The sequence below is a fragment of the Protopterus annectens genome, chromosome 9.part0 (assembly GCF_019279795.1).
Source record: "Protopterus annectens isolate FY-2018-M chromosome 9.part0, PAN1.0, whole genome shotgun sequence".
Classification (NCBI taxonomy): Eukaryota; Metazoa; Chordata; order Ceratodontiformes; family Protopteridae; genus Protopterus; species Protopterus annectens.
This window is the reverse complement of record NC_056743.1, coordinates 1,267,674,306-1,267,689,305: the sequence shown is the minus strand read 5'-3', so window position 1 is coordinate 1,267,689,305 and position 15,000 is coordinate 1,267,674,306. Positions and strand designations below refer to the sequence as shown.

The following is a 15,000-nucleotide window of genomic DNA, read 5'->3' as shown; positions in this document are numbered from 1 at the left end:
TTGGAGGTCATTAATAAAGATAGAGAATAAGAGTGGGCCTAGTATAGATCCTTGAGGTACTCCTAAAGAGATAGGTAGTAAAGTAGATAGTGAAGTTTTCCAGAGTACTGCATGTTGTCGGTTTTCAAGATAGGATGAGAACCAGGTTAAGGAAGAGGAATCCAAAGCAAGGGATTTTAATATGTGTAGAAGAAGTGTATGGTTGACCATGTCGAAGGCTTTTGACAGGTCTAGGAAAAGAGAAGAGGTTAGTTTGTTGTTGTTACGGTTACAGTTGATGGTATTGGTAAAAGAAAGTAGAGCAGTGGTAGTACTATGTGATGGTCTAAATCCATGTTGAGTGTTAGCTAGTAGGTTGTTATGAAGGAGATGATTAAGTAGTTGTTTGTGTATACATTTTTCCATGATTTTAGCTAGTGGAGATAATAGTGCTATAGGACGAAAGTTGGAAAGGTCAGTGGATTTTCCTCCTTTATGTAGGGGTATGATATGTGATATCTTCCAGATTGCTGGAAAAGTACTTTCTTTTATGGATCTGTTTATGAGGATGGAAACAGGGTAGGCGATTACTTTAGCTGCTACTTGAAGAAATTCAGCAGGAAGGTTATCTGCTGAGGGGGTAGTGGGTTTAAGTTTTTGTAAAAGAGATTGTATGTAGGAGGTGGGTATGGGTTGAAGTTGCAGGGGAGGAAGGGAGTTGTCGATGTTATTTAAGAGCAGTTGGGAAGAATCAGGAGATAAGTGGTTAGCTAGACTTTGTATGGAAGTAGTAAAGAAGGTATTGAAGTTATTGGCTATTAAAGAGGGGTTATCTGGGTCTAAGTTTTGTGGGTTGGGTGTAACTACTTTGCCTGGGGTAAGTAGATTATTGATAGTAGACCAGAACTTTTTTGGTTCTTTTTTGGTTGATTGCTGAAGTTCAAAATAATAATTCTTTTTATCTGAAAGGATAGCTTTTTTGGTATTGTTTCTGAGTTCTTTAAAGGTTTGATGATCGGTTGGGTTTCTGGAGGAACGCCATTTTTTCCAAGATTTATTTCTAAGTCTAATTTTTTGTTTGGTATTAGAGGTTAGCCAGGGTGCTGTTTTGGTCTTTGTTCTAATGATACGACTTGGGGCATGTCGATTTAAGATAGCAAGGAATGCTGAGTTAAAATGTTCAACAGCATTGTTGAGTGAGAGATGTTTTAGAGGGGTCCAGTTGTATTGTGAAAGTTCTGTTAGAAATCTTTCAGGATTAAATTGTTTTTTTGAATATATTGTTTTATGAGAGGTAGGTAAGTTTAGGTTAGTTTTGGCTCTAATGACATAGGTAAGGGAGTGATCGCTAAGATCATCTGGAAGGATGCCAGTTTGGTAGTTTTGTAGGGGGGAGTTTGTAAGAATCCAGTCTAAGGTGGTTTCTTTTTTGCTCTTATTATTTATTCTAGTGGGACTATCAATTAGTTGTTTGAAACCAAAAAGATGTATATGGGAAGTGGGGTTAGCATTGTTACAAGATTTCCAATCAATGTTAAAGTCCCCAAGGAATAGTGTTTCTTGAGGAAGGTCTATAGAGAGTTGTTCAAGAAGTTGTTCTAAAGTGGGGATGTTATTTCCAGGGGGGAGGTATGCACAGATGATGTTTATTGCTTTAGTAGTGTTAATTTGAATTTTGGAACAAATTATTTCGGCATTATTATTTTGGTTAAGGGTAAGATCTAGAAGAGTAAGCTTTAGTTTTGTTTTATATAGAATAGCTACTCCTCCTTTTCTGGAGGTACGATCAAGTCTAAGAATGTTATATCCAGGTGGGGTAATTTCATTGTCTTTAATAGAGGGTTTTAGCCAAGTTTCTGATAAGCATAGAATATCAAAGTTGTGTACTTCTAATAGGGCATGGAGTTGACTAATTTTGTTGCAGATACTACGTATGTTGAGATGGGCCAGGGATAATAGGTTAGAGGATGTAATGGATGAGAGAGAGAAGGGTTTGGAGTGATTTCTGTGTGATTTGGTGGTAGTAGTTTGAGGGCCTGGGTTGGGGTGAATGTCACCATCTTGTAGTAGATGGAGTAAAGTAAAGTAGTTGATACTGTCTCCCCAACTCAGGGGGACTTACTTTCATCCAGGCCTATCACACAAAATGGGCTGTGACAACAACATAGATTGCCTATGGCTTGACTCAGGACATACACCTTCCTGATACTGTTGAATACTCACTTCAGCACACCCTCCACATGGGCTATGTTCCTGTAGAAGGGTGTACATCAGCATGCATCCATCTGAGTTGGGGAGACAGCAACCAATGCATGTGTGCATAGAGACATCCTGCTCTCCTCAGCTGTGAGGTAGACCAACATGTCATTATGGACCCCTTCTAAATGCACACTAGCAATATTCCATCTGTGTGCGACAGACCTGTGTGAATTGTTAATGCTAAATCATGTCTGTTACATCTGATATATGTACTCAAAGAGGTCATCAACAACATGCATGATGGCAACAGTATCATCTTGTGAAACTTGACCAGGTCAAGGCATTTGACACAAATTCACAATGAGGTATTCAACCAACATTGTCATATGTGGGCATAAACAGCTATATCACCAAGTGGGTAGAGCAGTATATAACATGTGAAATCTCACTATGTTGAAATGTGTGAAGTGACCTATATCTCAGGTTTGGTGATCAGGTCCGTATATCAGGGCTGTTTGCTAGGCCATTTCCTGTCCATTATTTAAGTGATGGACATCACAGATGACATACGCGTCATGTGTCCAAACAGCTGCCTGAAGGCCTACAGACTGTGGGCAACCACTGACTCCAACTGTAATATTAGTATAATACAGACAGTATCAACAAATACCAACAACTGCTGCCACAGCCATGACAACACCTACAATGACAAGAAAACATGGAGGGATTTGTTAAGTCAAGAAAACAAACACACAATCCAAGTATAATGTGGACATCACATCCTATAATCAGACCAATAGGTATCAGACCTATGACCTGGGATACATGATAAGTGGAACATCCACCAGCATGTGGTCACAGAGCTGACTACTCCATTGAATGTAACACAAGTACTGGGTATGTGAAGGACATCCACTTCAGAAGCCATAATACCTTCATAATTCCCAACCTTCATCACACCGATATCTAAGTACAATGCACCCTTCTTCATGTACCTCCCTACACATCTTCCAGTGATGTGTAACTGAAGTGTACTACCTTATTGGCCATACCTAGGTATTCATTTTGTGGAATATACATGACTGTATGATGATGCAGAACATCAATCAAGTTGCTACACCAAATGCATTTGTGCTATTTGTTCTGTTGATGCACATACTACATACACAGGTGGTTGACAACATTAATGGCAGGTATATTATTCATGACAGTGTAAATTGTGCTATATATGCTATACATACCAGTCAACCACCCTGTATTGCTCATAATGTTGCATACAGGTATAGCAGTGTCCCTCCTAACACCTCTAGCAGATGTTACAGTGCCAGGAGAGTGTGCGTGGTTACCCTCATATAGTGTGGATGTATCATAATAGTTGTTCAACTGTGTTTGCAGAATCATCTCTGATCACTTTAAATCAAATATATTAAGTCAGAGGCATGGGATTACTGGTGGTATTATTATGCTATTTCCCATGATTATGGTTGGTTCTTTTAATATTTTCCATGAGCCTTTACCTGTACCCCACTTGATGGAGACCTCTGCTGAGATTACACTCATTCAGGCATATCAGTTTGCACAGCTTCACAACATTCACCCTACCCCAACTGCATGTCAGATCTTGGATAGATGTACTTTGCATTATTCATGTAAGGATGCTTATCTCACACATACATCCTCCCCCATTGTTATGCCATCTTGTGTGACAGTTATATAAAACACTTTTTCACTGTACAGTCCCTACTGTACCATATAAATATGTGACCCATGTTGCTGCTACAACCATCTTCCATTGACATGCCCTAATCTGATGTACATTGGGTTGTTTCAACTGTCCTCTTTCCCTGTGTTCATTCCTACAATTCATCTGTGTGTCCCTATTCAATACACACACTTCACTTCCCTGAGTGTTTACAGATCATTTACACAGCTTCAATACAGAATGCCAGAAATGGGATATCACAATACTTTTTAATGTAGATAAACTGTCCTGTACTGTGTTTGGACCATACAGATTGCATTCATACCTCTCAACTGTCCAGATATTCCTAGGATGTCTATGTGTTCCTAATCAAATTTGTGGCTTTCTGCCATATCACTGGGATGATCACAGGAGTGATGTGACTCAATATTACATACATTTCAGTTCATACCTCTCAAATGTCCTAATTTATACAGAATGTCTATTTTTTGTCTCATATTTTTTATTTTTTCCTCATAAAATGTGGACATTTGATTTTCAAATGTCATGCTCTTCAGAAAATTCATGCTACTGTAAAACCTATTATTCTATCAACTTTCTAAGTTTGTAAGAGCAATATTAAAAGCTGTCCGTATTTTTGGGCCTTTGTCCCCCCATTATTTATAGCTATGTCTAGATTTCTTGCTCTAACAGGTTGAGAGGTATGTTTGAATTTCATTCCACCACATTTCTATGAGACATCTATGTCAAATAAGTCTCTGTTTCTGGTTAATTGTTCCCACATTATGTTGGCCTTTGTGCAGATGTGTTGAACTAAGAGATTAACAACTATTGGTGAAGTCCTGTTGATCATTGTGGCATTCCGTGCAAAACAGCGGACCGTAAGTGCTCTACTTTAAACAGGATTGCCTTACATGGTTTCTTGAAACCTCACTTACATGCTTCGCGTGGCATGAATATGCATTGGGTGGTGGTGCGCTTGCTGCTACTCACCATGCACCACCACTCACACATGTAAACTCCATGTAGTCTTTGCGTGGAGCTTACATGGAGTTTATTGAATCCTGGAGAATGTCTTTCTGCACAGCTTTATTATAGTGCTGCTTCATTTTTTCCATTTTCTGAAATATTTACAGCATTGTCACAGGTTTATGGGCACTTAATAGACTATTGATCCATGACAATCTGAAGAATCCTAGCCATATATTCCCATGGTAGTTTTTAGCCATTGTACTTTGCTTTGCATACACATAACCAGAGACAGGATGAACAACATGTTTCCCCCTATCCATGAGGGGTAGGGGTGCTTTTTAATAGAGTAATAGAATACTTTGCTTTATGTGCAGCAATAGACAGTTCAATAGAAGTGGTATTCTCTGTGATATAAACCTATCCACTCATCTGCAGCATCTTGAACAAAATATACTAAATGTAGTTGCATCAAACAATTTCAGAAATGCCATGCAAATTGAAACTGACCTTTATATTTGCATCATGCCATCTGATAGCACTGTCATTAATGATGAGTTGCTGATTATGGGAGACATGGCCAAAAAAGCTGCCAACTTGGACATACTTGCTTGTTCCATCTGCAAACAGCTGCCAGTTGAGAATATCAAAAATGGGGAGTACATCACCATTAGCATCAAAGAACACCTCTTCTCCAGATGCACTTCTGAACCTTACATTTGTGATGTAGTGGAACAACTAAATATATATACAAGCACAATGCAAAATCAGTCATTAACTAAACATGCAATAACCACAAGTAAAAAAAAAGCAGAATTCAGGATGGAAAAATGCAATATACTATATAACTGATGCATATTATAATAGTGCAAATGTAACACTTCACCTTTCTAAATGTATTCATTCATAAAGAGTAGCTGTATGTGGTATAAGTAATATATGAATTTGTGTAGTAGGATTTACCATGCCCCACTGTATTGGTAAATATTGGAACACCACTGAAAGTGAGGTACACTGAAGTGTAAAGTATGTGGATCATGTGTCTGCTTATCTTCAGCAGAATGTAATTCCAATATTGGACAGCAGCTATTAAGAACTTTTTACCTTTATTTAAAATACAGCTAATATAAAGACATGACAAGTTAAGTACTATTACCGATCAACTGTATAGTCACCAAGTTATGCTTTTAAAGTTTTTAAAATTTATAACAATGAAAGCCGTTGTGAGACACTGCACATTTCTTCATCCACCCTATTGGAAAACAGCTCCAAAAAATATTCCCACCATAGTACGGTAGTATCAAGTACAGAGCATGTAACAACTGAAGTAGTTTGTTTTTGAGCAATGTAGTACAGGGGAGATCATGTGATCAATGTAATGTCCTACACAGCAAGATGAAAGTACAGGGAAGGAACAAAAGCAGATGAGGGAAAGACATGTCCAGGGAATGAAAAAAGGAGGTGACACACAGGAAAAAAGAATTCTTACAACTATAGAGAGAGGGAGAGTTAGAGAGAGAGAGAGAGGAAGGGGGACAGGGAAAGAGACAGGAAGAGGTACTTCTTGCAGCAAGAAAGCAGGGAGTAAAATCATTGGATGGTTGAATCCAGGTTTCAAATGGGGAGGAGATGCTACAATTTCTTTACATCTTCATTGACAACAGAGTTCAGCCTTTGCAGCAATTCAGTTTTCTTAATAATCCTTTTTCTATGAGTGTGGAGTTTATCTATTTTTGAAAAGTGCTGATCTCCAAACACTAGTATTGGACACTTGCATTAATATATCTAATACATAATGGACAGGTAATCTCAGTTCAAATTCCACCAGTCTGTCACTATATTGCATCAGTTTCACCTTGCCTGGATTATAGACCTCAAGGAAGAGTTGATAAAAATTAAAAGATATGAGTTATTGTCAAATATGTAAATGATTATATGATGGTGCAGCTACCTACTATGGCATCAGCTAAGGCAGGTCATTTCCTGTAGACCACCACAAAGCATTTAAGCAAGTTTTTATGTTTTTAGGTTCATAGGTTCATACTAGGCTATCTGCCCAAGGGCATTTATAAGCCTAGCCCATAGTTATTTGGCTTTCGCCACCCCTTTAGTTTGAATAAAACTATGCCTATTATTTTGTTGTGCCTCTGTCAAGCAGTGACACTGAAGTAATCCCTGGGGTATATCTGCGATCCACCATCCATTGGTCAAGATTCCTCTTGAACAAGGCCAGCGAGGTGCTCTGCCTCACATGTACCGGGATTTTGTTCCACAGCATAGGGAGTCTCTGGGTGATGAATCTGTCCCTCCAGCACATTCTATTAATAACCGTGTCAAGGTTTAAGTCTCCCCCTTGTGGTTCTGAGGGATCTAGATTTTTGAGGTGAAGCATATTCATCAAATCAGGGTTTGACATGGCCTTATATGTCAGGCACAGGTCACCTCTGAGCAAGCGGTATGAGACTGAATAGAGCTGGAGTTCTTTCAGTCGGGCAGCATAAGACATATTTTTGAGACCCTTTATCCTTTTGGTGAGGAACTTTTGGGGCCTTTCCAGCTGCTGCAGGTGTCGGGTCAGATACATTCCGAATGGGGCATTGTACTCAATCATAGGTCTAATGAGTGATGAGTACAGGGGGACGATGACCTCCCTTGATCTAGATGTGAATCCCTTCATGATCAGGTGGGCAATGTAGAAGGTTTTACTAACTACTTTAGCAACATGAGTGTCAAACGAAAGGCTACTGTCAACCTTTTTCATTTACTGCTAAAGTATGATAAAAAACATGTAATTATGAAGAAGCTCACTAGTATATTATCAGTTAGCAAAGATAATCATTTCTGTCAGCTGGATTCATCATTTTTTTCTCTCACAGTAACATGACCTCATAAATCTGATAAAATATAAATATGTTTTACTTACCTTCCATGGCTGCAAATGCATACTGGTGGCACATGTTCCATTTTCAAAAGGCCCTTTCCCAGGCAAACATGACAGAAGTTCATGTAAGGCATATGCAAAAGCATACAGAGCATTGTATGTATTATATGTGTATCTGAAACTGTGTGCATTATATAAAGAGTCATCGACATTATGCAAATTCTCCTGTCCTGTGCACAACTTCATCTCTCCAGTCACTTTCATGCCAGGTACAACTTGGGTTGAGTTGCTTTCCAGCCACTTGCAGCTAAATGTTGCCTCCCAGAAAGGCTTACTAAAACTGTCAGCTAACTGTGTTGAAGGGTGTATTCTGTAAAGAAAATCACTGAATCCTGGCATATCTCCATGATGAACAGCAAGCCCTAGTGTCCCACTCAGAAACTGAGAAAAATCTTTCCTGGAAAAAGCTGGCGAGATAATCCAAAATGGGCAAGCTATCCAGACTTTTTCAGACACATTATGTGCACTGACCTTTTCCATGAAGGCCATCACTTGTGGAATGTTAGATATTATAACAACCACTTTGGAAGAAGATGTCTTTACAATATCAACAATATACAGGAGCTTTTCATTTGGGAGACTGGTAGACAGTGCGTGATAGAACTCAATACAAATTCCTAGACTGATAAGCTCTTGCTTCAGCTGTAGGCTTCCTGAAAGTCCATAATCATTATTTGAAGCCAGAATTCCTGCCCAGGTCCAACCAAAATGAAGAAAAAGTTTAACTATGCCTTTGGGATGGAAATAGTTACTAGGAGCAGTGCGAAGAAAAGATGGAAATTCCTTTTTATTACTAAGTATGGACACTGATGCAGCATGACTGACCTATAAAAAGCAGATTTAAATTTCAATTATATCCCTGCATTAGAAGATATAACACACTTAACATGTATATTTATATATATATATATATATATATATATACACACACACACAGACACACACACACACACACACACACACACACACACACACACACACACACACACACACACACACACACATGCAAACACACACACATATACCTCTGAAAATGGGCTTCTGTATAGTTTGAATATTCCAGTAATCAAATGTCAATAAATAAGTATTACAAGGACTGATTTCATATCTTTTAACACACTCTGTAAACATGCTTTTACAGCTGTATCTTAACATGCTGTGTGTATCTAGTATTCTTCTTTTGAGTGCATGTTATATGATAATGATACACATAAGAGCCAAGGTATACATGTCATAGCTAGGAAGTCACCTAACTCTAATTCTCTCCATTTATCTCTCACACACCTTTTTTTCATATTTTCTTATTTATTTATATAATATATGTGTCTCAGTGCAGTTGTATTCAGGGTTTATCATACATTGTATGGGAAGGCAAAGAATGTGGAAAATAATAATTTGTGAATCCTTCAGTGAATGTGTGAGGTAGGGGTGCATATGATAGGGTTCCTATTAGAAGAACGAAAGTCCAAAATATCGTATGGCTGTATACGTGAAAATGCCATTCATCTATGTGTTTTTTGTGAGATCGCGGTACAGTGAAGATCAGGAAATTTGCCCTTTCCTCACTGCAGTGTGATCTCATTGGTATATATAATTAGCTGGGGGTGTGGGGGGCATAGCCGCCCCACAATAAAGGGTTCAAAGTCCAGCATTTTCGCTGTTTACAGTGTGCGATTATGATAAATATCAGATTTGATTGGAATTTGATGGCCAGATGAATATGAAATGGAACAAATAATGTGGCAAAATGATTCAGCCACTGATGTGTGAGAAAATTAATTTGTCCACCTAATTCTAAAGCCCATTAAGTCCAGGAGACACGTGACTTTCCTTATAAGTTCTAACTAACTCTGGTGATATAGCTTCCGGTGGCAGCTACAAAATTAAGCAATTCAAACATTATGGTCATTTTCATTTCATAGGTTTGGCCATTTTAGCGACCAAAGAATCCTGCCTCTTTTCTTACTGACTTACAAAGGCAGAACTAACTTTGTCATAAATTTATGCTGGTCATTGTAGCAGAACTCTTAGACATGACAAGAGCATGGTGACATATCAGCTTAACCAGTATGACTCATTTCTGCATTTGATTGTATACAAGAGAAATCAATACTTTTCTCTTTCCTTGTTAATATGCTACTAAGTAAAACTAGGTGCCTATCATAATATTAGCTTTGCTGGATTCCTTTTGCTAGAATATGGATGCATATTGGTTATTTTCATTTGTTTTGCAATAGAAAAGGAGTCAATAACTGTCCACCTAAATAAGGTATTGACGGGATAAGAATATATATTTAGCATATAGCAAACATTTAGTTCATGATGGTTTAACAGCAGCAGTACTTGACCTCCCGTCCTGTTCAAACAATAATAACAGACCCCTACATATTGTCAACTGTATCATTACTAGTATTTATGTAGTATAATGTTATTCATCATATCCATCCATTACTAATCAACTTTTACCAATTTTTTGCTCAAGCGGTAGGGGTGTCACTTCAGCAATGACCATCATCTATTGCCAGTATGTGAATAAATCTTGGTACCAAAACTAAAGAAGACCATGGTCTTTTATGTATCACTAATTTTCAGAGAAATAATGCATATAAAAATCATAAAACTTTTCACATTCGGTGTAAAATTCATTTGTTCCAGGTCAGTGTGACTAATATGTGCCTATTGTTAACTAGTGTAAACAGAAATCTTTTGTTAAAATATTTCAAAACGTATACATTTTTATTGTCAGCAACCATTCTGAAATGTCTTATGTTTGATTTCAACAAGCCATCTTTCTTTAATATATAAATGTCTTTGAAGAACCATAACTAACGTCAAATACTGGCTTATTGGTCATTCTACACGTAACAATGAGTCTGTGGGAGTTAATTTTGGCCATTAATATTTACCTGTATGTGATCATTTACTACAGAGATAAAGTTCATTCTCTATAAGCATTGCTTAACATCTGATGGACTTTTACTGTAGACAAATATGCATTATTAGAGTGATGAATGGTGTATAATCTTAACTGCTGACACCAATTATGTCATGATTTGGCCTTTAAATCAACACCACTGGTAACAATTTATGATGTAATGATCAAGGGCTACAGTGTCAATGATCGACAAATGAATACCCAATAATTTGTCATAGGCAATGGACCTTAACAGTTTATGGTAATGTTTACTACTACCTAAGGATATAGCCAATACCTGCCATTGTCAGATAAGCCTTGCACTGCACAGCTAGACAACAGATTTATAATCAGTGGCTGCAGAGAATTTCCTTGACCTTAAACCTGTGCAATAATCACACAAAACACACATACACAGAATATTTCCCTAAATAGGTTAATATTAACTCTCTAGTAGCAACATCCTTTCCAATTCTTTGTGTAGCACTACTACTAGCTAGATCACTCTAACAAAAAATAAATAAAATACAGTTGACTCTTGAAATAAGCCAACTGTAATACAATGTTTGGCATCTATGGTTACAATAAGCATCTTTGAAAGGTAGAATTCAACAGTTGATGCTACGCCACTTTAAGAAACATGCACTTAAAATGCAAAATAAATCAAATGCCAGAAGCATTTAGAACTTGATATACAATTACTGGAAATAAATGCAGTTAATCAATGTACTTTGCAAAGTTGAATATGCAAACAGCTTTTCACTTATAAGAACACACTCTAAATACAAGAATTTAAAATACAGGTAGCATACAGAATACTTCTTACAGTTTGTCTAACCTGTTAATACAAGTAGCTAAAGATATACTTCATTTTCTATCTACCTCTGACTTAATTCCAAAGTGCAGTTTCACAATTTTTGGGGCAATTTATCTTCAAGTATGAGCTCTGTTCAGAATTACAATATACTTGTGCTCACTTTAGAAGTAAGCCAGAGACTGACTTGACCGACAGTCTCTCTTGAAGTCTCAGACAGTATTTCCTGATTTCCATAATTTTGAATGTAAGATTTCCCGTCTCCATAGTCACATACCTCTGAAGAACGCCTAAATAAGGTAATGAATTCTCTTGACCCAAGTCAGCCTTTTAGGAAGCTGTATAAATTACACATCTGAGAAACCAGTTTCACTGCTAGCATAGGTGATGCATTTTAGACGCAGCAAATTATTTTTAAATTATGCATATTTGTTTTACAAAAAATGCATCTGCTTATTATGCTTTCTATTCATTTTATTGAAGACAATTGGAAACTTCATGCAACCTGTTACAGTTCTTCTCTGAAAACTTTTACATTTCCTTTAGTATAGTACCGCATTCTACATTTATTACAGCTTACTGAACACAAGCCTGTCTTATTCAGGCACCATAAAAAAAAATGTCAGGGCTACAGATGCATTTTAGTTACACTACACATTCTCCTGTCATCATATAACATTTTAATTTGCATTACTGATACTTCTTTCATGAACTGTCATACTGTAGGACTATAATTCCAAATGCTATCTAAGAAGCTTGCCACGTTTCTCACCAGCTCTGTATAACCACTTTAAGGGATTATGGGTTGCAGTTGCTGCTTGTTTTCCATCATATGTAAGATTAGGAAACCCAAACCGATTCCTATTCTCCGCAGCTTGATATGATTTTACTTTGGATGAAGACTGTGACTAAGGTATAGAAATCTGTTTGATATAATCCCGATCCATAGCTTTAAGTACCCATGTGCATGATAAGCTCTAGTTATAATCAAGACTAGCAAGTATAGTGGTTAAACTCAAAGCTGCCTCCTTGAGTTTCTGGAAAGCCTGGTCACAAGCTGGTGTCCAGATAGATTTATCTGTCTTATTTTTTTCAGTTAAGCTCTCTGTGAGAGGAATGGCTATTGTACTGTAATGAAGACAAACTACCTGCGATACCCTGATGTCCTGTTGAAAACCTACTCCTGCCTTTTGGTAATGAGACAGTTCATGTCATGATAACCTCCACTTAAGCAGGAGGTGGATGAATTTTGCCACCATCTATTAAATGACGAAAACTTCTGCAATTCTAACCTGACATCAGCCTGGCCCTTTTTAATCTTCTCATCATCTGTCTGGCATGTCACACACAATCCTACCAGGATCAATTAAGCTAAGCATTACAATAGCATCTATACAAGACTGAACATAGTCTCTAGCTCCTTCCATGATGTATTCTAACAGTTTCAGGAACATTGCCAGGGCATTCTTCATCCCAAAGCACATTTTAGTGAATTTATAAAAACAAATGTTTTAACAAATGCTGACCTTTCCCTTGCTACAAGTGTCAAGGGTAATTACCAGTAAACTTTAATTAGTTCAATAAAGGTCAGATGGGTCTATATTAAATCAACAAAATGGCATTACAGTGAATGCCATTTCGCTGACACATATAGCACAAAATCTGACCACAGCGAAAGTTCAGGTCAGCAATTTTTTTTCCCAGGGAAAATAATCACTTGGCCTGAGCCATGACATTGCCCTTTACCCCACTGTAGTGTGATCTCGGAGTTGGTATATTTAGTTATGGGGGTGGGGGGAGGGAAGCCCCCCACTCTGTAATGTTTTCAGTGGTGTGTTGTGTTTTGTTGGTCTACAGATTTTTCTCCCTGGGAAAAAAAATCGGTGACCTGGGTTTTGCTGTTGTCAGCTTTCGTTCTATATGTGTCGCTGAAACAGCATTCACTGTAATTCTGTTTTGCTGACTTAATATAGACCCAGTCAGATATTTAATGCTCTAAAGGTTCACCTGTCCAAATGATGGGGTATCATCTGATTTTGTGCATCTATTTAGTTTCTTATAGTGTACCCAGCACCTAATGCTTCTGTTCTTTTTTTGTCACCAACATCACTGGTGGGGCCGAATGACTGTTGGATTACTAGATTACTCCCCATCTTCAGATTTTCTTGAATGTCTTGAATTTATGCACACATGCTTTGCTTAACTTGTTCAGACATGCTGTAAGGAAGTTAGCCCCTCTAAATGTTAGTATTTCTTTGGGGAACCCCACCCTGCTGAAAATTTCTAACAGAAAATATGTAACTTTTCTGCCTGCATAGAGGACAAAACCAGTAGTTTCAGGGTACACAGTAGAATAGTCTATTGTCACCAAACTATACCTCTTACTTGTGGTGTTTGGGGTATTAAAATGCCCCATAATATCAGTGAATATCCTCTAAAATGGTACTTCATCAAGAGGTAAAGATGCTAAAGCAGACTTAGCTTTGTCTTCTGGTTTTCTAGCCTTTCAACAGTGCTCATATTTCATGCAATGTTACATCTTTTACAATGGCTGGCATAAAAAAAATTCCATTAGCTCTTTTTGTATTCTTTTCATTCAGATATTTACCACCCTGCCCAAGAAGATCAGGAATCTCTTTGACCAACTTCCTAAAGTTCTGTAAGGTGGTATATGATAGTTATGTCTGTCTCATCACTCTCATACTTTCTAATCCTCCCCAGTTCATCTACCAATGGATGTCCCATATTTTTTAAACAACTGTATCTCAGATTTTGACATACTGCTAATAACTATTCCTTTTCATGAAGTTGCCATTTCCAGAGGAAGTGCAGTACCTTTCAATAGCCATAGCTTAGGTTCAGGTTTCCTGCTACTACCTATCTCTTTCATTAAGTAGACATGGTTTCCCACTGCCTTTCCAGTGTGACTGTCTCCATGCCAACTGCATGTACACAAGGTAGTCTGTCATTAAACTCATCACCTGTTAGAACATCTGCTGTGATACCTTTACGCACTGCCTCCTGCTTTTCTCCCCGACCCTCTTTCCAGTCAACTGATCCATGACAAGCAGTACTTGAAAAGCAGTCCTTCCAGTAGCCCAAACAGGAAAAGACTGTAATGCTTTTCATGGAACTATAAACTGAACAAACAACCAAAAAGATGGTGGACACTAGCAGCGAGTAGAAATTATTTAATATTATGAAGTGCTTTTCGTTTGTCAAATGTACAAACTTCTTCAGATAACCAGATCATGTAAAACAGCAAATATAATTAGCATAGCATCAGCTTGTTTTTGATGCTCATATGATACTTGGGGAGAGTTCAAGGACATCATAGGACTTGAATCATACATTGAGTGATCTTGGGTTAATAAATTTTGGGTGACAAATTTACACAGAATAGGGGCATATACTCCATTCCATCTTTTAGTTTGCACTTCTTCCATGATCCCTTTAATTAAATCTGTGGGGTACACACGGCT

At 37.7% G+C, this 15,000-nt stretch overlaps 1 protein-coding gene across 1 annotated transcript in view; it reads right to left on the bottom strand.

The window, feature by feature from the left end:
- The window catches only part of LOC122810653 (vomeronasal type-2 receptor 26-like), a 194,521-nt gene that overhangs the window by 156,144 nt on the left and 23,377 nt on the right, over positions 1–15,000 (bottom strand). Inside the window, exon 2 of the mRNA XM_044082226.1 lies at positions 7,773–8,615. Coding sequence (XP_043938161.1) covers positions 7,773–8,615 — 843 coding nt within the window. The remainder of the gene's footprint in view (positions 1–7,772; positions 8,616–15,000) is intronic.